Below are 27,738 nucleotides of genomic sequence, written 5' to 3' on the forward strand. Positions count from 1 at the left end.
GCGGGCAGATTCTTTACCACTGGACCATCTGAGAATAGTTCAAGAAACTAACTCATGACAGTGAAAATTACATTTGAATGCTCTTTTTTTTTTTTTTATTAAAAGTTACTGAAATTTTTTATTATTTTTCCACTTTGGTAAGACTTGTATCAACCCAAGTCTCCGCATAACATCTCCCCCAATTGATCAAGTACTCACCTGCAACTGGAGTGAACAGCAGAATCTCTTTTCTCACTGAATCCCCTCTGTTATCTGATCACTGTTTTTATATCAGTGTCTTTATCCTAAGTGAAAGTTTTATGCAGATGTTACTTTTTTTTTTTTTAATTAGTTGGAGGCCAATCACTTCACAACATTTCAGTGGGTTTTGTCATACATTGATATGAATCAGCCATGGATTTACACGTATTCCCCATCCCGATCCCCGCTCCCACCTGCCTCTCCACCCGATTCCTCTGGGTCTTCCCAGTGCACCAGGCCGGAGCACTTGTCTCATGCATCCCACCTGGGCTGGTGATCTGTTTCACCATAGATAGTATACATGCTGGTCTTTTGAAATATCCCACCCTCACATTCTCCCACAGAGTTCAAAAGTCTGTTCTGTATTTCTGTGTCTCTTTTTCTGTTTTGCATATAGGGTTATCATTACCATCTTTCTAAATTTCATATATATGTGTTAGTATGCTGTAATGTTCTTTATCTTTCTGGCTTACTTCACTCTGTATAATGGGCTCCAGCTTCATCCATCTCATTAGGACTGGTTCAAATGAATTCTTTTTAATGGCTGAGTAATATTCCATGGTATATATGTACCACAGCTTCCTTATCCATTCGTCTGCTGATGGGCATTTAGGTTGCTTCCATGTCCTGGCTATTATAAACAGTGCTGCGATGAACATTGGGGTGCACGTGTCTCTTTCAGCTCTGGTTTCCTCAGTGTGTATGCCCAGAAGTGGGATTGCTGGGTCATATGGCAGTTCTATTTCCAGTTTTTTAAGAAATCTCCACACTGTTCTCCATAGCGGCTGTACTAGTTTGCATTCCCACCAACAGTGTAAGAGGGTTCCCTTTTCTCCACACCCTCTCCAGCATTTATTGCTTGTAAACTTTTGGATAGCAGCCATCCTGACTGGCGTGTAATGGTACCTCATTGTGGTTTTGATTTGCATTTCTCTGATAATGAGTGATGTTGAGCATCTTTTCATGTGTTTGTTAGCCATCTGTATGTCTTCTTTGGAGAAATGTCTGTTTAGTTCTTTGGCCCATTTTTTGATTGGGTCATTTATTTTTCTGGAATTGAGCTGCAGGAGTTGCTTGTATATTTTTGAGATTAATCCTTTGTCTGTTTCTTCATTTGCTATTATTTTCTCCCAATCTGAGGGCTGTCTTTTCACCTTACTTATAGTTTCCTTTGTAGTGCAAAAGCTTTTAAGTTTCATTAGGTCCCATTTGTTTAGTTTTGCTTTTATTTCCAATATTCTGGGAGGTGGGTCATAGAGGATCTTGCTGTGATTTATGTCAGAGAGTGTTTTGCCTATGTTCTCCTCTAGAAGTTTTATAGTTTCTGGTCTTACATTTAGATCTTTAATCCATTTTGAGTTTATTTTTGTGTATGGTGTTAGAAAGTGTTCTAGTTTCATTCTTTTACAAGTGGTTGACCAGTTTTCCCAGCACCACTTGTTAAAGAGGTTGTCTTTTGTCCATTGTATATCCTTGCCTCCTTTGTCAAAGATAAGGTGTCCATAGGTTTGTGGATTTATCTCTGGGCTTTCTATTCTGTTCCATTGATCTATATTTCTGTCTTTGTGCCAGTATCATACTGTCTTGATGACTGTGGCTTTGTAGTAGAGTCTGAAGTCAGGCAGGTTGATTCCTCCAGTTCCATTCTTCTTTCTCAAGATTACTTTGGCTATTCGAGGTATTTTGTATTTCCATACAAATTGTGAAATTCTTTGGTCTAGTTCTGTGAAAAATACCGTTGGTAGCTTGATAGGGATTGCATTGAATCTATAGATTGCTTTGGGTAGAATAGCCATTTTGATAATATTAATTCTTCCAATCCATGAACACGGTATGTTTCTCCATCTGTTTGTGTCCTCTTTGATTTCTTTCATCAGTGTTTTATAGTTTTCTATGTATAGGTCTTTTGTTTCTTTAGGTAGATATACTCCTAAGTATTTTATTCTTTTTGTTGCAATGGTGAATGGTATTGTTTCCTTAATTTCTCTTTCTGTTTTTTCATTGTTAGTATATAGGAATGCAAGGGATTTCTGTGTGTTAATATTATATCCTGCAACTTTACTATATTCATTGATTAGCTCTAGTAATTTTCTGGTAGAATCTTTAGGGTTTTCTATGTAGAGGATCATGTCATCTGCAAACAGTGAGAGTTTCACTTCTTCTTTTCCTATCTGGATTCCTTTTACTTCTTTTTCTGCTCTGATTGCTGTGGCCAGAACTTCCAACACTATGTTGAATAGTAGTAGTGAGAGTGGGCACCCTTGTTCCTGATTTCAAGGGAAATGCTTTCAATTTTTCACCATTGAGGGTGATGCTTGCTGTGGGTTTGTCATATATAGCTTTTATTATTTTGAGGTATGTTCCTTAGATGTTACTTTTATTATTCTTTCTATTTAATTTCCTTGCATTTTTTGCTTGTACTTTTTTCTGTTTAATTCTAAAAGAAAGAACTTCCCTCATGGTACAGTGGTTAAGACCACCCTCCAGTGCAAGGGGTGCAGGTTCGATCCCTGGCCAGGCAGCTTAAATCCTACATGGCTCCTGGCCAAAAATAATCAAAGCAGAAAGCAGAAACACTAGTGTAACAAATTCATTAAAGACTTGAAAGATGGTCCACATCAAAAATCTTAAAATATATTAATTCTAAAAGAAAAGATATGTATAAAGTTTATCTTCTTATATTTTATTGTATACCAGAGAATTAATTTTTTTAGTTTTCTCAGTTCTTTCCTCTTCCCACCTTATTTTTCCCTCCTTCTTTTGCTTTTTTTGTTGTTGTTTATTTCTATTGGATTTTTAAATTAACAGAAAATCTTTCTCAATAAAAATCAATAGTTATTTTTGAGTGCTTTTTAAAAAATTGAAGTGTGTCTATTATGTTAAATTTGCATAGGTTTTTAAAAACAGATTCCTTAGAAATAAATTGGTATTTCTGGACAGAAAATTTACTAAATTACTAAAGGGGACTATAAGTTGCAAAAATTGATTGTTTTCAAAATACTTTTTGATTATTCAGAACTATAAATAATGATTATATTTTGAGCATTTTAAAGCCTATTAATTATTAAATTGAATGAAAATTAATATTCAGTATCATCACATAGACAATGGTATATTTAATTTTCCTAGCTTTTCATATGCTTTATTTTTAAATGTTTCAGAAATGTAGAAGACCTGAAATATATATTTTCTAGTTGTAAAGTTTATAATACTCATTTGTATTATGTTAATTAGACAATATTATTATATTGTAACATATGTCATATTATTACATAATATTACTTAAAGTTTATTTTTATGTATTATTTACAGATAGATTTTCTGAAGCTATACCTGCCTGTAGTTTCTGTTGTGTTTAGATTTCATTTTCAATTATGCTTACTGTCCCAGCCTAGTGAAAAATGAAAAGACTTCAGTCATCAGAACCCCCTCAAATGTTTTCCCTCATATTGGAATCCATGGGTCCTTATAATTATTTTCACATTTGATCTAAAGGTTTAATTTCATGCAAAAATGATCAAGTGAAGCTACAAGCAGGACTCACTTTGAGGGCACCATACCCCAAAACATCTAATTTAAGCAATAGAAATTTTGGATTCTCTTAAGCAGAAAGTAAGGAAATTCCTTTATGAGATTGAGTGTAGCACGCTAGCATCAAGCTCTAAAAGCCATTTATAAGATTTTACACATAATGCTTTAAGCCAGAATGCCTCACACAAAGGGAGAATTTATGTTACCAGTCTGTCTATGCATCATCAATGCTATATCGGAAACCAGGGAAGTGGAAGAAATAGAAAAGGAGCCATTTTTGAATAATACACTCAGGAGAGGTAGTGATGGCATGTCACACTTCATAGTGACAGCACTCATCAAAAGGATCATTAGATCAGAAATTATCATTGCATGCTAGTGACTTGAAAAAATTTATAAGTATGTTGGTTCATATTTATTAATGAACTTTGGGCCTCCCTGGTGGTTCAGATGGTAAATAGTCTATCTACCTGCAATGCAGGAGACCCCATCCCTAGGTTGGGAAGATCCCCTGGAGAAGGGAATGGCTATCCACTCCAGTATTCTTGCCTGGAGAATTCCATGGACAGAGGGACCTGGTGGGCTACAGTCCATGGGGTAGCAAAGAGTTGGACATAACTGACCGACTAATGCTAACACTGAAATATGTTGGTTCATAGCAGTCATTAGAATCCTTGAAGAACATTATTTATTTTGGGGAAAAAAAAAAGCAAAACAAACTTTTATAAATCAAACATTTGAGGAGATAAAGGAACACTGCAAAGGAAAATTTTAGGCAGATGTTACATAAGGCTGATGCTCTGGCCCTAAGGTGCAAGGGCTGTAAATGACATGAAGACATAAACATCAGGAGTTTAATCTGAGAGCCCCATGATTGGTGTTAGTTTTACTCACCTAGAAGCTCTTGTATATGAAAGTTTGCTCATAAATCTTAACTCCACATAAATTGATATTATGAAAATAAATGACAACAGCTTTATGCAAAGACAAAGGATTAGAAAACCGTATTTGCTGATCTATACCAAAGTGCACAAGCTGTCCAAAGGACACTTATTTTTTTTTTTTTTGCAAGAATTTATTGACTAATAGAAAAATGGATTGTGAGTGTGTTTGAATTGCTCACTTCAGATTTGTTGAAGGAGAGTAATTCGCTTGAAAAAAATAGCCTATTTAACTGACATTTTGGAGCACCTGAATGAACTTAATTGAAAATCACAAAGGCCGTGTAAATATTACACATACTCACAGAGCTTTTGGATTTGAAACAAAGTTCAGCTTTGGAAAAAGGATAAAAATGATACATTTGTGATATTTAGTTGGTGTTACATTTTAAATCGTAAGGAAAATTATTGACTGTTAGAGCAATACTTATCTAAGCATGAAGTCGAATTTTATCATTATTTTTAAATACTTATGATAAAAAATATGAAAAACTTTTGCATTTCCACAAGGAATTTCAACATTGTGTTTGTCAATTAAAGAAGGACCAGGAAATTTAATCAATGTATTCCTCATGGTTCATGACAAAAAATAGTTTTCTATCCATTGGAGAAAAATGAATGTACTCTATGCTACCCATTTGCTACCACTAACTTCTGTGAATAGTTTTCCTTAATGGAAATTATCAAGTATTTGATTTCTCAGTCTTAAAATGTTATGAAAAGGCATTTCATGCAAATAAGCTGAAACTTCTTATTAAAGATTTTTTTTCAGTTTTGTATAGAAGTTCTATGTGTATTTTATAGTATGTTTCCCAACTCTGTATTTCATTTTTCTTATTATAATTAGATGCTATGAAGAAAATGTGGGACTTTCCAGGCAGTCCAGCAGTAAAGACTTCACCTTCCAATGCAGAGTATGGGTTTGCTCAGTGGTTGGGGTACTAGGATCCCACATGCCTTGCAGCCAAAAAGCCAAAGCATAAAACTGAAGTAATATTGTAACAAATTTCAATAAAGGCTTTTAAAATGATCCACATTAAAAAAAAAATCTTAAAAAAGAAAGAGAAAGTGTACTGACTTTTTCTACTAAAGTCCATGTGGACATTTCCAGACTATCTCTAGTGTATCCCACTGTGCATGTGTGAAAAGGATTGGTGGACTCCAAGTGGCTCTAGGAATAATTGTTGCTGAAATTGAAACTCAGAAAGGATCTAGAATAAGCAAAGAATATCTAAGCAGATTTATGAGCAAACCTGCAGTTGATAACCATTCTTCATTGGAATCTATAAGACAAAAACCATGAAATCCTTAGTGTTAAGATAATTCTTCCCTACCTTTCTCCCTATAACTTCTTCGTTAATAAAGATCTAGTTCCTTAATAAATATTGCCCTATGCACATGGAAGGAGAACATCTGTTAACACTGTGAAACTGTTTCTGTTTTCCCAGTATGCCTTCAGAAATAGCAATTAATGTGGGAAAAAAAATACAATAAAAGTCAAAGGGGTATTTAGGCGGAACAAAATTCTTTTACAGTATTCTCTCATAATTGTTTCTAAATATGGTGATGCTTTACTTAGGCAAAAATTATAAACCATATGTGTATATTTTCACATTTTCATTCCTATGGTTAATGTGTGCTATTAAACTGCTAATATGTTTACTATATAAGATCTGTGGTTTCCTATTAATATTTTATAAGGATATTATGTTTTTATGGTTAACATTAATTTGAGGTATAGTTTTAAGAGTCAAAACTACTTTAAAATAATGATTTCATTGGTGTTTAATTTTGTATTAATCATGTTAACAAAGTTCTATGTCGTCTAGAACACATTAACTACATATTACATATGGAAACTATGCAGTGGCTCTAATAATACATTTCTTACTTAATACAATGATGATTTTAGACACAAACATTTAATTCTGTGTAGAGTTGTTTTAAATTTGAATTATTCAGTGGATCAAGCTTGTTTTTTCAGTTGTCTAAAGCAGCTTATTTTCTTTTATCCTATGTTTTGAAATTCTGGAGTTTCTACTTTAAGTTATTTGAGTACTCAAGAAAAGTTAATATTCTAATGTAAAGAAGATTGTCAGAAAAAAAATGTCAAATTGAGTTCCTTTTTTAAAAATAACAGAATTTCAAGTTTATTACATGTAATAAAATATTATGACTTTCATGAAACACCAATTCAGTATGTCCATACATAGGATGTTTATGTAAAGTTATTGATTAAGTTATATTATCTGGCTCCTGCTAACATCATGTTGGAGTAATTCACTGGCACTCATGCTTGGCAGAGACTGAGGATAGTGACAACTATCTACTCCTTTCAAATATCTGATAATATAGCTGGTTAGACCATCCCCTTAGGGAAATATTTTTTAAATTATTAATATACCATTTTTTAGAAAAGTTCTAAGTTTACAGAAAAATTGAGTGAGAAATACAGAGTTCATATCCACCCCACCTTGAAAGTTTTCCCTGTTACTAACATCTTGCATTAATGTAGCACATTTGCTGCAACCAATAATGATACATTACTGTAAAGTCCTTAATTTACTCTAGGATTCACCCTTAGTTGTTGCTTAGGCTATGGCTTTTGACAAATGCATAGTGTCATGTATCTGGCATAACAGTAACATAGAGAATGGTTTCACTGCTAAGGATGTATTTTATTTTAAAATAAACATATCACCTTTTATTTAAAACCTATATATTAAAAAATGATCAAACTGCTTCCTAGTTTGGAAAATGAAAGTAGAAAATATTATTAAGTTACTGAGAATTCTTTGCCTAACATCCATTAGGAAAATGTGTTAATAACAGAAGCAGCTTTGCTTCAGTGAAGTATGTATTTCTCTTCACAAGTCATATGACTGTGATGTTTGCTTTCCTCATCTTCAAAGTTAAATTTTAAATCTAATCTTAATCATTTTACCTTGTCCCTTGGATATCTCTTTCTCCCTTTCACGTGGCTTCTGTCTGTTCTCCTTTTATTTCTAACAAACTTTTTGGTAAACATATTCTGTCGTAGTCCTGAAAACCTTTTGAAAGTCTATGAATAGTAAATAAACATAATATACAAGTTATAAATATATATTAGTGCTGTGACTAAGGTTCTATAACATAATGGTTTTCCACTTTTTATTTTTCTGTTAATGTCTATGTTTCTGTAAAAATTTTCTTGTAAGTAAGTCTCAGCATTTGGTGCTAGGGCAGAAGTGACTCTTGTCAAATTTGAGAAGATATTCATGGTGCAGCTAAGTCAAAAGTGAACAAGACAACATTCGATAAACATTGATCAATTGTTAATAAATGGAATTCATGTATTACCCACTTGTTAGACTATAGAGTGCGTGGTTTAAATGACAGAAATTTATCTCACAGTTCTGGAGACTGGAAGTCTGAGATCAAGGTGCCAACATGTTTGGATTTTCTCGAGATCTTTCTCTTTGTCTTGCAGATGGCCATCTTTCCCTGTGTCCATACAATGACCTTTCCTCTGTGTATATGTGCAACTGTGTCCAAATTTCCTCTTCTTATAAGATGCCAGTAATGCTGAATGAAGCCCTACTCATATGAGCTCATTTACCTTAGTTACCTCTTTAAAAACCGTATCTCCAAATACATTAAGTTCAGTCGCTCAGTCGTGTCCAATTCTTTGTGACCCCAAATACACTGGGTTGGCCAAAATTTTGTTTGGGTTTTTCTGTAAGATGTTACAACCCAAACGAATATTTGGCCACCCCAATACTTATATTCTGGGGCTTTAGGATTTAGAATTTCAGCCTGTGAATTTAAGGGAAAACACTGTAGTCCATAATACCATTGAAATTAGCAAGCTTTTTACTTTGCGTGACTTTGAAAGCAGTAAAACCTGGTAGTTACTGATTAAGCATGTGAACGAGGTGCTGTTTGTGCATTAAATCAACCACAGGATGAAGTCAGGACCAACATCTCACTAAGGAAAATTTTCCAGTTGGCGATGGACTTATTTTCAGTTAAGGTATTGATTCCACTCGTGGAATGTACAAAAGGAATTAATCTCAGTACAACACAGTTAATACAACACATAATACATCACAGTCCTTTAAACCTGAGCAATGCTCAAAATGTTGCTTATTTTAATATCAGAGCGATGAAAATTAGCATTTGTTTAAAAATCTTAGAACAGTTTGATGACAGAACTATTAAACCAATGGGGGTAAGGGTGCTATAAAAGCTAAAAGATTTTAAGTGACAACCTTTATGCACTTTCCTCCAAAGTGTTTTCTCAGAGCCAGACTCTTTGGGGTCACACGCTTCTCATTCATAGGATCTGCAGTGACCCTTGGTAGGAAAAGGCGCATTTTTTCAAAGGCCTCCATCTTTGCTTGCTTGTATCTTTTTGACACCTGAATCCAAATAGGTAGCTGACTGCCAGATTAGCCAAAGTCTGTGACAGTAACAGTGAGTGTGAATTTTTTTCATCTGTCACACACACTCACCAGTCCCTGAGGGGCTCAGTTCCTCCCCTCTGTAGGACCTTTAGGCTGTACTCCAATTGAAGAACTCCTTTTTAATATGCTAGTTACTTAGATACTTTCAAAGATTTAAATGTGGCACTATTCTCTTCCCAAGCATCTATCAAGCCTCTTTGTCATTTATTTACTTTTATTGTTTATTAAAAGTTTAAGATGTATGAGTTGAGTTAGATCCTTTTGTGTTTTTCTAGGGCAAGCAAACACAAGGAGTCAAGGAGCATGGAGTGTAGATGGATTTCTGAATTTTCTGCCCCATCTGTAGAACAGAGGAAACAATTCTCACTTTGGGTAGTTATTCTTAAGGTTAAAGTAGATAACCTAACCTTAAGTATCTTGTTCAGTACCTAGCATTCAACCAGTATCAATTCATTTTCTTTCATAACCCAACCATCTAAACAAAGTCAGATTATTGGAAGTCCCTGGATTTTGTTGTTGTTGTTGACTATTGCTATGGTAGGCTGAGCGTATATCTAAGTTTCCTGCTTTCTAGTTTTTAAAAGAAATTTTAGATATTAATCTATACAATTGGTCTGTAGATATTTAATGAATATTTATTCTGTCCTATCACTGTTAAGTGTCAAAGAAACAAAAAAACTAAGAATCACTGTCAGGAAGCCACAATGAGTTTATGGTTCACTTACAGAGACAAGATCTAGTCACATGAAACCATTAATAAGTACACATTACTTATTATAATTATTATTATAATAAATAAAGTATTAATATGTATTTCTATGGACAGGAAACATAGGAACAAAATTTTTTTAAAAAGTTCAGAGCCTTCCCAAATGAGGGCACAGGATGCCATTCTCCTAAGGACTTCCCAGAGGACTCTTCCCCTGACTCTGAAGCTGTGGCTAGGAGAAGAGGGAGCGGAGTGGTCCAGGCCCAGAAAAGGTGATACATACAGGCGTAGGGGCTTCCCAGGTGGTTCAGTGGGTAAAGAACCCGCCTGCAATGCAGGAAATGCAAGAGATGCAGTTTCTGTCCCTGGGTTGGGATGATCCCCTGGGGGAGGACGTGGCAACCCACTCCAGTATTCTTGCCTGGAGAATCCCATGGACAGAAGGAGCCTGGTGGGCTATAGTCCATGGGTCACAAAGATCAGACACAGCTGAAGTGACTGAGCACCCATGTATAGAATGTGGGCCACAGCGATGTGGAAACTGACTGAGAAATCTGTCTGACTGAGCAGAATAAATTGTAGGAGATGATGTGTTGTGTTAGTGAAAAAGTTCGTTTGGGTTTTCCCTTAAGATGCTATGGAAAAACCTGTTCAACTTTTCGACCAACCCAATAGATAAAACCAAAAAGACCAAGTGACTAAGAATTAAGAGAGCATCGTATACTAGGTCAAAGAGTTGACATGTAATATTGCAGGCAGGGAGGAGGAAATCCCTGCAGATGTTTAGTCTAGAAGTGGACACGCAGTGACCTGGAGCAGGGGAAAGACCACCCAAGCAGGCAGATGCAACAGTCCAGGTGTGAATGGGCGAGGAATACCAGAGTGTATAAGTCAACAAGAAATTGCAGAAAAGTGTTGAATGTTTCTCATCCACATTGTTTGTTTTTAAGTATCATGAATACCTTTTGTGATATAAAAGGGACTTTTTATATAAGAAGATGATAAAAGTCTTTCATTTTGATTTCTCAGCAGGGCTCCCGCAAACAATTTGACTTTTCATTTTGTTGTCTTAATAAAAGACAAGCAGTAGATGGCATTGTTCTATAGAAAAGATTCCCATTTTTCATTTTTAAATCACATAGCATGTAAGATGGGGTAATTAAGTTATCTTCTGGGATATTTCTACTTCAAAGGCAAATATTTTGACTTATCATTTAGCGTGAGATACAACTTTTCATTTTGCAATGTTTGAAAGATGAAGGATGGTATATGTGAATTATGTGGGAAAATAATATATTCAGTGAAGTATTTTATGACTGTTATCAAGGTTTTACGGTTACTTGGGGTAATAAGCTTGCATGTTATTTGTGGTCTGGTGTGCATCTCAGTGAATCTATGCTAATGAAAACAAAAGAATTTAATTAATTCGCATGTGGGTGGGAGTTCAAAAAATGAACTTAGGTCCTTGGAAAATACAAAAAATATATATGATTTTAGTTTGTAATGTGTGACTATTAATTGAATTCCAAAATGTATCCAGTGTAATTGTGGTGAGAACATAACCTCAAATGTTTACAGAAGTGAAAAATTGTTTTTTTTTTCTTTGATCCTTTTATGTTCTTCCCATAGAATTTTTCTTCAAAAGGAATGATTAAGAATTTCAAAGAAAACCATCTTCTGTGGAGAATATTTTTATTATAATTTTATTTTGGCTTGAATAGGTCTAGTTCTACATTTATAAGTACGTGGTTTAACCTTTGTTTTGTTTCCAATGAGACATAAGCTAATTGATGTTGCCTTTAAGAAAGCATTCATTTTTTTCAACTTTTAAGTCATTACATGTAATATAGAGCTAATTAAGATACTGAAATTTTTTCATTTTTTTCTCTTCTTAAGACATTTTCAGTTGTTTATTTTGAGATGTACCTTTATTTTCATTTGTTTGAAAATCTACAGAACTGTTAGTACTTCATAAAGCTATGATAAACACCACAAGAACTAGAAATGGCCAATTATTCGCCTTTTAAGTACCATGAGGTTTTGTCGTTCTGGAGCATAGTGGGCATTCAGTATTGGTGAATATCATTGCTTTATTCCTTTAATAATTTATTCCAAAATTATATATTAAGGCTGCATGCCAGGAAACATGCAGGGTATACAAGATAGCTAAGAAAATTCGCTCTGAAGTACTTGCACTGTGAATGTCAGACATGGCTTTAGAACTATGGTGATAAGAGTTCAGCAGTAATTTGTTCTGCCCTCAGTGACTCTGGAGCTGAGATGTATAGGATGAGTAGAAGTTTGTTAGGGAATGGAAGGCAGCATCGGTGAGACCTGGGAAGGAACAGGTATTCCTGAGGGTCCAGGGGCTTGTGGAAGGAAGAGGAAGACTTTGGAACAAGGAGATGCTGGGGAATAACTCAGAACATCTGACATTCTCTAGAACGAAAATCCTGAAATAGAACTACCATATGATTCAGCAATTCCACTCCTGGGTATAAATCTTAAAAAAAAAAAAAAAAGAAAGAAAGATTCTTGAAAAGAAAACATGCACTCCAGTGATCCTTGCAGCATTACTTACAGTTGCCAAGATATGGACGCAACCTAAGTGTCCATCAACAGATGAATGGATAAAGAAGATGTGATGTGACATATATATATATAAAATGGAATACTACTCAGCCATACCTAGAATGAAGTTTTGCCACTTGTAGCAAAATGGATGGACTTGGAGGGGCTTACACCGAGTGAAATAAGTTAGAAAAAGACAACTACTTATTATATCACTTATATGCGGCTGGCTTCCCAGGTGGCTCAGCCAGTAAAGAATCCTCCTGCAAGGCAGGAGACACAGGAAACACGGGTTCAATCCCTGTGTCAGGAAGATCCCCTGGAGGAGGGCATAGCAACCCACTCAGTATTCTTGCCTGGAGAATCCCATGGACAGAGGAGCCTCGTGGGCTATAATCCCTGGGTCGCAAAGAGTCTGACATGACTGAAGCGATTTGGCACGCACGGCACATGCAACATGGGGAATGTAAATAATATTTTATAAAAACTGCAAATCGAGTGTAACCTTTAAAAGTTGTATTAAAATTTCAAGATAAAAATTTGTTGAATAATGTAAAAATAAAATTTTTGCATTTCATGTTCAGTTCGGTCACGCAGTCGTGTCCGACTCTTTGTGACGCCATGGACTGTAGCACGCCAGGCTTCCTTGTCCTTCACCATCTCCTGGAGTTTGCTCAAACTCATGTCTGTCGAGTTGGTGAGGCCATCCAACCATCTCATCCTCTGTTGTCCCCTTCTCCCTCTGCCTTCATTCTTCCCCAGCATCAAGGTCTTTTCCAGTGAGTAACATTTCATGTTACTAAGTTTTCTTTTACCCTAAGCTGGATATAGAGTTAGATGAATAATTGTTTTTGCCTTTGTAATTTAATTAGTTTTATTTATTTATTTATTTTTATAGTGAAGTTTAGCAACTGCAATGGGAAAAGAAAAGTACAATATGAGAGCAGCGAGCCAGCAGATTTTAAGGTGGATGAAGACGGCATGGTGTATGCTGTGAGAAGCTTCCCCCTCTCCTCTGAACACTCCAAGTTCCTGATATACGCTCAAGACAAAGAGACTCAGGAAAAGTGGCAAGTAGCAGTAAAACTGAGCCTCAAACCAGCCTTACCTGAGGATTCAGTGAAGGTAGAGTATCTAAGGATGACTTTGGATGGACTTAATCAGGATTGTACAGTTTGAACTACGTGCATACTTGGCATCACATTAATGAGTGGCCAGTATTGGAACTTTTATCAACTTCAGTTGCTGCAGTACTATTTTGCCGTTTGTTTTCTTTTTAATCTTACGGGATACTTTAGATTAAGTGTATTATCAGCAATCCTAAACTGTATTTGAAAGATTTGTTTATACTTTGAGATTTATAACTTAAATTTACTTAGAAATAGTTGTTTGTTTTAAATTACTTAGAAGCTTTACAAGCTGTTAAACTTAACCACAAGATAAACAGTTGTTTATAAGATGTCATCAGCCAAACTTATGGAGGGGAAGTAGAGATTTACAGTAGTAACAGGAAAACATTTCTCCCAAGGAGTATTGGGTTTTTGTCTTGTCCCTCAATAATCAAATTGGGGGATATGAATTATTTATACTATGGGCATGACTTTTAGGAATAGTACACTCCCTCTGGTGGAAATTGCTATAAGCCAAGATAAAACAAATAAGATACATTTTTAACAGAGTAAAATTAAATTCAACTGAACATTTTCTAAGTACTTCTTTTGTGTAAGCCACTATTTTAAGAATTTTAAATAAGATATATTAACTTCTTCAGTAAAGTTATGATAACAATATTAGTTTCTGAATATTATAGTGCTTTGACTTAATTGGAAATAAATATGGGGCGATGCCATACATATATAATTGGTCTATGATTTTATGAACTATAACTGTTACATTAAAACAGAAGAATATACATATTCTTTGCTGGTATTGTAAATGTGAGAGCCACAGCAATAATCAAATATGAATAAATATTAGAGAAAAAGATATCATTTTTTCTCTTATACCAATGTTGGACTTTCATTATGTGAAATGTAATTTGTTAATCTATTAACTGTGAAGGGAAATCATGTCATTTGAGTAATATAAAATAAGGATCTGGTAACTAATTGAGTGAAAAGATGCTTTTGTTGTTGTTGAGGATTCACTGTGTTCCAGCAAACCAGCTTGGATGTTTGCATTGAAGCAGCATGGGCTAATGGCTAAAATGTCCACAGATACAGGGAAAAACAGAAGAAAATGTTGACATCCAGCAGAGATTAATAACCCATGTACAAAGTGGGTCATCTATAGCATCCATCATGGCTGACATAGGTTTAGAATAATTACAGCATTAATTCTGTGGGATTTAATAGGGTCATAAATATTTGAGACGTTCCTTAGCAGTATGTATTAAACTTCTCTTGGAATTCAAATTATATTTTAGCACATCAAGATCTAAATTTAATGTACAGTAGCACATTACCTGAACTGTGGTTTAAACTAATGAGAAATGTGTAAAAGGGTACTATTAAATTTTGCTCAATGTTAACTACTATCTAAGATGGTTTATAGAAACTGCAAATAGTTTACACAGCTGAGCCGCTTAATACATTGTTTGGTATTTCATTTTTCAATAAATAGTGGCACCCACAATTTTACGGTGAACATAGAAAAAAATCACTCAGTTGTGTCCAGCTCTTTGCAACCCCATGGACTATACAGTGCATGGAATTCTCCAGGCCAGAATACTGGAGTAGGTAGCTGTTCCCTTCACCAGGGGATCTTCCCAACCCAGGGATCAAACCCAGGTCTCCCGCATTGCAGGTGGATTCTTTACCAACTGAGCCACCAGGGAAGCCCGCAATTTTATGGTGTTTTCTACTATTTTAATGGGGGTGAGGACAGGGCCTCCAGACTTATTTTCTTGCCCATAATAAAGTGTGATTCTACACTTACAGGTGTCCATTGATATTGACGTACTTTCAGAAAGTGCTTTTCTAGTACTCAGGAATGTCTTCTTGTATTTTCATGTGAAGGAATCGCGAGAAATAGAAGAAATCGTATTCCCAAGACAATTGACTAAGCACAATGGCTACCTGCAGAGGCAGAAGAGAGACTGGGTTATCCCTCCCATCAACTTGCCAGAAAACTCCAGAGGGCCTTTTCCCCAAGAGCTCGTCAGGGTAGGATGACGCAATTTCACTGATCTCTGTGGCATGTGTTCGGTCTATGTTAGAAGTGCTTTTGTCTCTTTTTTCCACAAAGTAGAGTTTAAGACATGTATGTACTATTTTGTATTGATGAAATGTCTCTAGGGTTGTAAAGAGTCTCTTATTCATTACCTTGGGTTATTTACAGGCAGAGCTTTCTGTGGGTCCATCCAGTGGCCCATGGATGCTGAAGTTTGTTCAGTGTCTGAATATACAACCCTAGCTCCCTCATGCATTCACAGCCACACCGTACCCTTCCCCTTCCACCTTATCGTCCCTGTCTGAAAGCTGCATTCCCCATGATGATCTTTGCCCTCTACAGATAGCTTCTGGGCCAAAGAAAAAATAAAGGGGCAATCATTGCTAAAAATGCCAGTACTGAGTGCATTTGAGAGTTTTTTAAAGAAATAAAAAATGACCTCTGATACCATTAACGGACTCCCTGGGGCTACACAAAAAACATAGGCTTTCAGAATTGAAGAGCAAGATTTTTTTTTTTCCCAGTTACTCTAAATGCATGCTATCAGACCCAGGGGGAAAAAAATGACAGACATTTCTATATGCTTAGTAAAATTAGCAACTTGTTATTTATTACAAAAAGAAAATGAGACAACTAGTTGTATTCTCAAATTTAGTAGCGAGTAATGTTTCTGTATATGATTAATTTAGCATCCCAATACATACCTACTGAAAACTGTATTTTTTAATGTCATTTATTTGTGTTGTCCAGTCTATGGTAATATGCATTATAATTAAGTTTAAAAATGAAATATGTAACCTCCAAAGCAAGGTGTTTTCTATGTTTCTACTTTAATGGAGAATGAGAAAATTAAAGAATTTTGCCTTAACTAAGACAACAAAACAAAAACTGGATTCTATTACTGGATTAAAAGTATTTGTCTAATATACAGATATTTCTTATTATCACCTCTAAACAGTATTACTCAAATGCCCTTCTTTCTGTCCTATTCTTCCTCCCTTTCTGCAGCCTGTTCCTATGATGTTAGGAACATCATAGGATACATATGTTCCACTCATCCGTAAGCTTATTTTTCCAGGAAATGTTGTATTTGGAGGAGAAAGCAGTGAGCCTGTAACAGATATAATTTTTATGCATAAGAGAAATTATTATAAAATCATTTCTTGCATGTTTTGTTATTAATAAAGAATTTGGGGTACTGGGTGCCAACTTAAAATAATAAGGGAAACTTTGGTTGCAATGAAAAACATCTGCACAATGCAAGTACAGAAATCTGATCCCCAGGCTCAACCATAATCTTAGAGTTCCCACCTGAGGCTCTTTCCTGCTATGAATAGACAGTTCTTGTCCTAACTGATGCAAAAAAGTAAATAGTTTTTTCTTCATTAAATTGGACACCTGTTACTGGGTTAAATATTCTAACCTCCAAATTTCCAGGAGAGACTTTGATTATGTTTAAAAATGGACGCTCCTTAATTTTGACTTTTGCACTGCTCCTGGTGAGTGTTCTTTTAGATGTTAATGTTGCCCCCGTCCTTCTAGTGACAGGTGACATCTCTTTATGAAGCCCATCACCAGGAGGCAAGAACAAGGAATAGGACTGGGAGAGCTTCAAGAATTTTCTGGGAAGAAATGGTGTATGTTTGGAAGAGGCCATGAGGTGTAGCATGCTCTGTCTCTGATCATGAGCTCATTTAGTCCCTTGTTTAATGTGACTATCTTCTTGACCCTCAGATCAGATCCGATAGAGATAAAAACCTTTCTCTGCGGTACAGCGTAACTGGGCCAGGAGCTGACCAGCCTCCAACTGGTATCTTCATTATCAACCCCATCTCAGGTCAGCTGTCAGTAACCAAGCCTCTGGATCGCGAGCTGATAGCCCGGTTTCATGTAAGATTTCAACCAGCTGTTAATTCTTTGTATTAACACTCTTCCAAATATGTGCAAGGTTTAACATTTGCCTCTCATATTAGTCTTAAATCTTTGATCCTGAATGTTTTAATGCCAGAAATGTATTTGTAGCCTTTTCAATTTAATTATTTTGTATTTTTATAAAACAATTGTTTTTATAAAATTGATGAATGCTCATGGTAAACAAACAATGCCAAGGAAAAACTAAAAATTGCCTTAAGCCATATTACTATTTTCATGCTGATATTTGCCTTCAGATATGTGGTTAAGAACTTATAAGAACAAATTTCCATGAAAGGGATCAAAGCTATTTCATGTAAATTACATACAGATCATTACATTTTTAATAGCTGTATAGTATTCCACAGAAAGTATATAAACTATAATTTTAACAGCAATTTCTTATAAATATATTGGTTTGGCCCAAAAATTCATTCGGGTTTGTTGTAAGGCTTCATAGCAAAACCCTAATGAACATTTTGGCCAACCAAGTACATTTATGTTTGTCTGTTTATCTACTGATATTATGATTACCATTACTTAGCATCATACAAAATGGATAGCACATTTTCATTTTGTTATTTGTTGATCATATTATCTCCAGAAAGATGTGCCATTTTTATCTGCCTACTGAGAATTAAGATTTCCCTTTTCTGCATAACCCTGCCAACACTTGGTTTCATTAACCTGCCAATCTGAGCAGTCTTTTCTTAGATATAATATCCAGTTATATTTCTTAGGCTAATTTTATGTTATTTTTCTATGTTATTCACTTCTTGATTGAGTTATCACAGCTTTTATATATAGTTATGCTGTGCGTGCTTAGTCGCTCAGTTGTGTCTGACTCTTTGCAGCACCATGGACTTTAGCCCACCAGGCTCCTCTGTTCATGGGGATTCTCCAGGCAAGAATACTGGAGTGGGTTGCCATGCCTTCCTCCAGGGGATCTTCCCAACCCAGGGATCAAATCCAGGTCTCCCACATTGCAGCCTCCTGCAATTCTTTTATCATCTGAGCCACCAGGGAAACCCTTATATATAGTTATATGTTCCTATTTTTAAATGTATGTATGTATTTAAAACTGATTTTCCCAATTGAAAATTGTATTACATATTTAAAAAATCAAGAATTACTTAATACTAAAGTATAAATTCCAGAAAGCATTTTTCTTTCCTTTTTTTCTAGCCACGCTTGCACATTTTTCTGGAACAGGATTTCAACAATTTTTTTCATGTGTTTAATAGAGAAACCTAAAGTGATCTTTATTCCTATTCCAATTTCTATATGAATAGCTAAAACTTTTAATTAAAGTATCATTTTCTCTTAGAAAAGAATATAGGTACAATGTAAAAACTTTTCAAATAATATAGTATTAGTAATAAAGTAAGAAGAATTTGCAATCCCAGTACATAAACTAGTCACTTTTCTTTAACTTTGGTAATATTCTGTAAGATGTTTCTTTGTGTATAGATTCATAAATATATTTTTTCGAAATTGGGATTATTCTCTGAAACCAACTTTTGTCACTTAGCAATCATAAGATTTAGCATCTTTCCACATCAGGAATCATTATTTGTTTCTATTGTTATTTTTGATTGCTTGCTCTAACTTAATTGTAATTAATTACCTACTGTCAGATACTTGGATGATTTAGTTCTTTCTACTTTATTTTACAGCTATAAATCATGAAGCAATGACCAGCTCTTTGTACATTTTCCCATTATGTCCTCAGAAAAAATTCCTAAAATTGGAATGATTTGATAAATATAGTAAAATTGTTCTCTTAAAGAGTTGTGTTGTGTTGCAGTACCTCCCCACTATAAAATAGATACTTTCCATTCCATTATCAATTCCAGGCATTATTTATTTATTGCCAGTGCTATTTCTAAAAAATTTATCTTGATGCTTTAAGTTGCCTGTGTTGAATATCCAATTAAAGTGAATTCCCTGTTCCTGTCTTATGTTGAATCTGGGCTGGGAAAGTTGTTACCTTTTCCTCTATCCACTTACAATAACCTTTTATCTGCTAGAGATGTTGATACATGATTTTCATATATTTCCTTTGCTGTTATTTGTTTTCAAACTTTGTTTATAATGTTTCCCTTACTATAACTCACAGTTTTTGCATTATGGTATTTGTCATTGTTTTGATTTTATCGTGCATTCTGGCTTTTTTATTTATTAATTTGTGGCTGTGCTGGGTCTTTGTTGCTGCCTGGGCTTTTCTTGCAGTGGCTTCTCTTGCAGAGCATGGTCTGTAGGGCGCAAGGGCTTCAGGAGTTGTGGCTCCCAGGCTGTAGAGCACAAGCTCAATAGTTGTGGCACATGTGCTTAGCTGCTCTGCGGCATGTGGGATCTTAGTTCACAGACCAGGGATCAAACCAGTATCTACTGAATTGGTAGGTGAATTCTTTACCATTGAGTCACCAGGAAAGCCCTTCATTCTGGCTTTCCGGAGATGTTTAAAAAGATCTTTCCTACTCCAAGATACTAATCTCCTGCATTTTATCTGTTTTATTTATTTATTTATCTTTGCATCTAAATGTATAACCTCTGTGGTGTTTATTTTAGTAAAAGAAAGATACATAGATCCACTTTGCTTTTCCTTTATGGCCAGCCCAGTTGTCCCAACACTATGTATTGATTTAGTATTTCAATTGATTTAGCATCAATGTCTTGATCATACTTAGCTGTCCCATAATTTTTATGCCACTTGTGCTAATGTATTTTTAGACTATTTTTCTCATTAATGTATTTTTTGAATTTTTGCACTTGTACAAACTTTTAAAATTATTTAAGTTGTGAAAATTATTATATAGATAGATATAGACATATGGTAGAGCAAGACACCCTAGAAATAAACTGGCAAATAAGCATAAGAAAAACTAAAAATGCGTTTTAAATCCTAAGTATCACTCAATTCTCTCCTCCGAAGGGCCTTGATTGTTTTACCAACCAATTCTCTTAAAAGCCTTAATGAACACATAATTCTAATGCTTTTTATTAATACATTGTTCTAAAATATAAAGAAGTTTTCAAGCCTTTTACAAAACAGCATCACCTTAATAGGGAAGCTTAGTAAAAATGGTGGGGCTTCCCAGGTGACGCAGTGGTAAAGAATCCACCTGCCAATGCAGGAGATTCAAAAGACACAAATTTGATCCCTGAGTTGGGAAGATCCCCTGGCATAGGAAATAGCTACCCACTCCAGTATTTTTGGCTGGCAAATTCCATGGACAGAGGCGCTTGGAGGGCTACACTCCATGGGGTTGCATAGAGTCGGAAGTGACCGAGCATGGTTGTAGTAAAGTAGCACACAGTAGACCAGTCTCTAACTAGACTAGTCTCTAATTTATGAGCGCAAAAAGTACCAATCCAAAAATTCTAACTCTCTCTTCTGTATGAATTCTTACTGGCTGAAGTCATGTGGTTAAATCTCAGAAAATAAATATTTTCAGGTAGGTATTGGGGTAAATTCTTGCTCTCCAGATTCTCACTGCTTGCACATAAATGAGCAATATTGATAACAAAATAAAATTAATTATAGAATGGCTGGGGCAGTTCAGTATTAAAATCTCTTAATGTGATGTATTAAATAATTATGTCAAGGGAAAAAGAGACTCTATATGTGTTGAAAAGGCTTGTCTAATAAAATTTACAGTTTCATGTGCTAAATAACCTCGAAATTGAAAAAAAAAAAGATATGTTAATGCTACTTTGAGTTGATAAAACATATCCAGCAGAAACCAGTAGCCAGCATCATACTTAACAGGAAAATCGTAGAAGCATTGCCTTTAAAAAGGAACAATTCAATGGAACACTACACAGCCTTTGAAAAGATTGAAATGGTTATCTATGTGCTGGATGAAAAGATTTTGAAGATATTTTGCCAAGAGTAGCTGAGTGATTATATTTGTTTACAAAGGAAGAAAAAAGACAAAATTTCTAGAATACCTGTAATACTGAGAACTCAACCTTGGGAGAGGAACAAACTGTCTTATGTACTTTTACTGTTTATGGGTGAATGACTTTTACAATAAAAAGAGCCAAAATTCCGTGTGCACACTTCATTCTTTCCAGATTCTCATCTTTTCTCTTGTTCTCTATGACTCCTTTAGGCCAGTTCCACATTTTTCATTACCTTGACTCTTTTGTATGGATTTAGTGAAAGGATTTGGAAGCTGGACAGAACTGGCTTAGGACAGGAGCTCTGTCAGTAAACTGAGTTAAGATACTTAGCTTCTCTGAAGCTCGATTTCTTCGCCTTCAAAGGTGGATCATTTCTGCTTCACTCTTTTGTATACAGATTAGAGTCATAGAGCTCTGAGCTAGATGCCTATCAGCTATGTCTCCCTTAATGATATAGTTTGGCTAACTTGAATCTTGATGGGAAGAATAGCTTTTGGTTTTCATCCTTCTGTGCTGTTTATGGTTATGGTTATGGTATCTTTTATCTTCTCATGCGAGACCTAAATCTGTTAAATTGTTTCATTTTCTAATTACTCTTGCAGTTGAGGGCACATGCAGTGGATATTAACGGAAACCAAGTGGAAAACCCCATCGACATTGTCATCAATGTTATTGACATGAATGATAACAGACCCGAGTTCTTACACCAGGTTTGGAATGGGACAGTTCCTGAGGGATCAAAGCCTGGTAAGTTGGAAGATCATAATTTGGAGGTTCCTTGAGGAAATGCAATATTATCCATCCCTCGTGCATAAGCTAAATGAGAAATCACGTGAGCCTTTAGTGTCATTTTCTCTCATTCATGCTGCTTTTAAGCAAGACTTAATTCATTATATTTAATTTTTTAAATTTAATTTTAAATTTAAGAAAGCCTCGACATTTAAACTTAACGCTCTATATTTCCTTCACCATCTATACTGGTTTGTACATAAGCCAACTTATAGATATAACTGTGTCTTAAACTGGCACTTTTCCTGGTTCAGATACACTTGTCTGTATCCCAGAAGAGTAGAGGGGTGGGGGCAGCTGGGGTGGGAAGAAGGGCTGTGCAGGAAGTTCAACCATCTGTGGCTCTGTCTGAGTCACATTTTAGAGTCGAGTTCGTCGGTATTTTAAAATACAGGAAAAAAAAAATCAAAGCATGTTAAACATATCTTTACTAAAACACAAGGCTTATACATATATTCTAAGGATAAATAAACGTTGTGCTTTTTTGCCTGGGGAAGGCGTTTGGTTTTTTAAAATCATTCATTGGTCCTTTTTCCTCTATTATTTCCAATTTTATCAGAATTATCATTTCATAAAAATTACCAAAAGTAAATCATTACAGGTGTATTTACAATGCATATGCCCGTGAATTTCCATAAAGCCTTCCCATAAATAAATGACTCTGAATGATCAGGAAATGTAAGGACATTTCATGAGTCGATTTCCTGCATTTGTTCTGTAAGTTTGAAAACATCCTTCTAGGCAAAATTTGGTAGAGTCATGAATCTTAAGTTAAACTAAAATGCAATGTTGGAAGCAATATTTTGGTTCAAGATTCCAAAACACATTTTTTGTTTGTTTTGTTGTAACCATTCATTCAACAAATGTTTATAGAGCACATACACATACTGTATGCCAGACACTGCTCCAGCACTGTAGATACAGCCGTGACAAGTTAGTTGTGCCCTGTTGGAGCTTAAAATCTAGTGGAGGAGAACAGTAAAAGGCAAATAAGCAAGCAAATGTTTGGGGGAAAAAAAAAAAGTTTTGGAAAAAAAATTATCAAACTTGGCGCATAGTCAAATAGGATGTTTTGTTCAAAGGGACAAGCTCTGAAAAGAGATTTGAATTATGTGAACAAGACTTAGTTAATTCTGGGGCAAAAAAAAAGAAAAAATGTACCCTGTAGAGGGAACACTGGCTGTAAAGGCACTAAATCAAACCGATCTTAAGAGTACTAAGGAAGAAGGTAGCCTGGAAATGGAACATTTTATAATCCAAGTCTTACAAAATTTCATGGAGTAAACCATCTTAAATAGTAACATTTTCTCTCTACTTCTCAATTGCAGTTTGTCTAACTAGTTTGAGTGCATTTGTTCGTAATGCTTTGTAGACTTTCCACAATATCTAATAAACTGGAGTCCCTGAGTTTGTTACAATGTCCTTTTAATCTCCTCGGAAATAATGAACCCCAGTGCAAAGCCCCCTATTCAATGTACCAGAACAGTCATGCATGGAATGATTCCTCATGACCTCAGTAAATGGAGTATGTGTTGTTATGCACTTGGCTTACTTTCAGAAAGTGACTTAGGCTTTGTGGATAATCACACCCCGAATGTCGTTTTAGATGCTACGGCACAGTGGAAAAAAACGAGCAGAGGGAAGGAATCGGTGGCCATAAAAGATGTTTCAAATGACATCTATGTTACTTATTATTTGCATTTTATATAAACGAAGGGATATATAAGATATATATCTGAAGGGATCCTTTCTTTGAATCATATAGTGAATTTGTCTTTTAAGTATATGGAAACGTTTAGTCTTTATACATCTGTAAAAAAAAATTTTTTAACAATTTTCCTTTCAAGCAACTCAACTATATTTTATATTTTTTGAAGTGAGTTCTGTTCTTATCAATAGTGTTTTAATCAAGGTTAAATGTTGTTCTGAAAAAGTGGAAAGGGACTTCCTTGGTGATCCAGTGGTTAAGATTTCGCATGCCAATGCAGGTTTCATCCCTGGTCAGGGAGCCAAGATCCCATGTGCCTCTTGGTCAAAACACCAAAACATAAAATGAGAGCAATATGGTAACAAATTTGCTAAAGACTTTAAAATGGTTCGCATTTTTAAAAACAGAAGTTATTTTGTAAAAAATGAAAAAATGGAATGAAGATTGAAGAAGAAGGTAAATATCCCTTCTGTTTGGGAGACCCTGACATGAAAAACAACCATTCATTTTCCGTGTCTGCTGTCTAGGAACGTATGTGATGACGGTCACTGCGATTGATGCTGACGATCCAAACGCCCTCAATGGGATGTTGAGGTACAGAATCCTGTCCCAGGCGCCAAGCACCCCTTCGCCCAACATGTTTACAATCAACAATGAGACTGGGGACATTATCACGGTGGCAGCCGGACTTGACAGAGAAGTAAGCCAACCGAGATCTGTATTTGAATTTGCTTGTAATCTTAAAAGTGCACTGGCTCACATCTATCTTCTCCAGGCTCAGTGGAGACAAAAATAGTCCCCCTGCCAATGCAGGAGACACGGGTTCGATCCCTGGGTCAAAAAGATTCCTTGGAGAAGGAAATGACTCCAATATTCTTGCCTGGGAAGTCCCATGGACAGAGGAGCCTGGTGGGCTATGATCTACGGGGTCACAAAGAGTCGGACACAACTGAACGACTGAGCACACACACAGTAACATCTCCACGAGATTATTCATGTGTTCGTGGTCATGAAGAAATCGTAAAAAACTGTACTCTTTTACAGAATTTCAAGTTGGTTAAATGATGTCTGTAAACTGGATAAGTCATTGCTGGTCCATGTAATATTTAGGGTGGCCATCGACCAAGTTAAGCCAGTAACCTTCTGGTATCTACTTTTTAAACTTCTTTGCATTTTCTGTTTTCCCTCATACTCAAAGGATTTGATGAGGAATTAAATTAAAAATCGTGCCCAAATAAAGTGTACATACATTTAGGATAATTTTTTAACATTGGTATTTTGAAGAGGCTACAAATGACACGTGTGATGAGGTTTTTTTTTTTTTTTTGTGATCCTTGATTTAGTACAGAAGAGATGATCACCTTCTCTTTAACTCTAAGATGAGCTTAACAGGTTTGAACACCAAGAACTGCCTGCATTCCACTGACAGGGCTTTAAAGTTACAAACACAGAGAAACACACTTCTGGCATACGTTTTGTTGTCAAGGCATACAGTGTTGACAGTATTGAAATATTATGTCGGATCACAGTCTAAGAAGGAATAGGTGTTTCATTCCTTCTAGATGGGTCGTCTCGCTCTGACAGAGCTCAGCCCACCATGCTGCGGCAGCCTGCTGTGTTCTATTCACATGATTCCTTCTGCCAGTAATGTCTTGCCCGTTTTTCTTGATCTTGAACCCTCCAGTTCTTCATGTGGCCATTCAAGCCCTGCTTATATCCTTTCCTGAAAACTCCAGCCCTCTCCTGAATTTTCCCACACCCTTTCTCCATTCTGTTCTAACCGTTTTCTTAGCGATTCTCAAGGTCATTACTGACCATCAGTGATCATTGTGTGAGTGAATTATCAAAGTGCCTACTCAGATCTGTGCTTATAGGTTTCTGGCTGAGCCAGCTTCTATCGTAATGAGACCTCATATTATGTGTGTCAAAAGGAAACATTAGACCTATCATCATAAATATTATTGACAAGGATTTTAGGGGTTGGTTTTTATGACGTTTTATTTGTCTTAGTAAGTAGCAGTCACTTGAATTGGATCGAAGAAAACATTACTATTTCAATTCATTATGTACCTAAGATAGAGGTGGCAACACTTTAATAAAGTAATATGAGCCAATCAAGATTACTTAATTCACAATTGAACCCAGAGCCTTCCTTAGGAGTTAGATGGATGGCTAGTATAGTATGCCTGTTAACTCCCAGGTGCCAACAGTTCTTGCTCTAGGAATGTTTTGCACCAGAGATTGCATAAATTTAGCTTTTGCAGTAGTACCTTTAGTTCACTGATATCTGGAACATGTATATCTTTTCACCTCTTCCATTACTGTATAAAATACTATTCGTAAATGTCAATAAATTCAGCATGAATACTGTATTTTATAGGAAAATATAGCATATTTTTTTAATATTCTCTGGAGTGCCAGGCTGCTCACATCCTAAGGAGGTATATAGCTCATCTCCCAAACCTAATATTTCTCTTTCATTTCACACTCTCATTGTGAGATACAGAAATGGGACTTCATCTTGTTTTCATATAGTAATATTCCTATCACATTGAGCCTGGCTGTTTTATGAAAAGCAAGCGGCATAGAGAATGAAAGATAGTTTTGCCAAAGCAAACCAACCGTATTTAAAAATCAAAGAGACTGTATTTAGTTTAGGGGGTGAAAGTTGGAAGTCAGGCTATACTTTGGTTAAGTATATCTTGTAGTGGCCGGAAGCAACTATGTACAACCAAATGAAATGAAAGTGGACATGAATTCAAAGCTATAGAATCCCAAGTTAGATACAGCATGAGAAATTGCTTCTTGACAGTGAAGCTATTAAACACAACAATGAGTTACTAGGGAAAATTATGGAAAGCCTTCCTTTTCTGAAAGTCATTTAACATGGCAAAATCTATCTATGTCAGATGGTTTATGGTAATTCTGCCTGAGGCCAGGGATAAATTATGCTGACTTCTCCAGGCCTCATGTAAGCTGGAGATGCTTTTATTTCTATTAGACTTCACAGTTTTCTTTCTGTCCGAAGTCATTTCCGTTGTCATCCTCCCAGGGTGGACGACACCTTTAAGTGATTGAACTCCTAATCATTGAAATGCTTACTGAGATTAAGCTTTTTATTTTCCTTTCATCTCCAGGTTTTAAAAAATTCCAATTCTTGGGGTTCTACAGACCTAAAGCTTCACACACGACACCTGCCAGTCTTCAGTTTTTTAACCTCCATCTGATTTCTTTTACTTTTTATCTTTTAGTTTTCTAAATATATTTTTAAAATTTATTTTATTAAAGTATAGTTGTTTTACCATGTGTTAATTTCTGCTGTACAACAAAGTGATTCAGTTATACATGTGTGTGTGTATTAAATGTATATGTGTGTGTGTGTATATATACATATATATATATATATATATATATATATTATGTGCTGTGCTGTGTTTAGTCATGTCCAACTCTTTGCGACCCCATGGACTGTAGCCTGCCAGGCTCCTCTGTCCATGGGGTTCTCTAGGCAAGAATACTGGAGTGGGTTGTCATTTCCTCTTCCAGAGGATCTCCCCAACCCAGGGATCATACCCAGGTCTCCCCCATTGCAGGTGGATTCTTTACCAACTGAGCCACCAGCGAAGCCCATATATGTATCTATCTATCTATCTATTATATATATATATATATATATATATATATATATATATATATATATATATATATATATATATATATAGTTTGGGATTCTCAGGTGACTCAGTGGAAAGAATATGCCTGCCACTGCAGGAGCTGCTGGAGACACGGGTTCTATCCCTGGGTGGGGAAGAT

The 27,738-nt window shown here is 35.6% G+C and overlaps 1 protein-coding gene across 3 annotated transcripts in view; it reads left to right on the forward strand.

Annotated features, from left to right (window-relative positions):
• The window catches only part of CDH2 (cadherin 2), a 253,176-nt gene that overhangs the window by 172,572 nt on the left and 52,866 nt on the right, over positions 1-27,738 (forward strand). For all 3 annotated transcript variants that reach the window (XM_061130793.1, XM_061130794.1, XM_061130795.1), the window contains 5 exons: positions 13,336-13,562; positions 15,455-15,601; positions 17,343-17,498; positions 22,031-22,175; positions 24,453-24,625. In XM_061130793.1, the coding sequence (XP_060986776.1) occupies positions 13,336-13,562; positions 15,455-15,601; positions 17,343-17,498; positions 22,031-22,175; positions 24,453-24,625 (848 nt within the window). The remainder of the gene's footprint in view (positions 1-13,335; positions 13,563-15,454; positions 15,602-17,342; positions 17,499-22,030; positions 22,176-24,452; positions 24,626-27,738) is intronic.

The sequence above is a fragment of the Dama dama genome, chromosome 27 (genome assembly GCF_033118175.1).
Source record: "Dama dama isolate Ldn47 chromosome 27, ASM3311817v1, whole genome shotgun sequence".
NCBI lineage: Eukaryota > Metazoa > Chordata > Mammalia > Artiodactyla > Cervidae > Dama > Dama dama.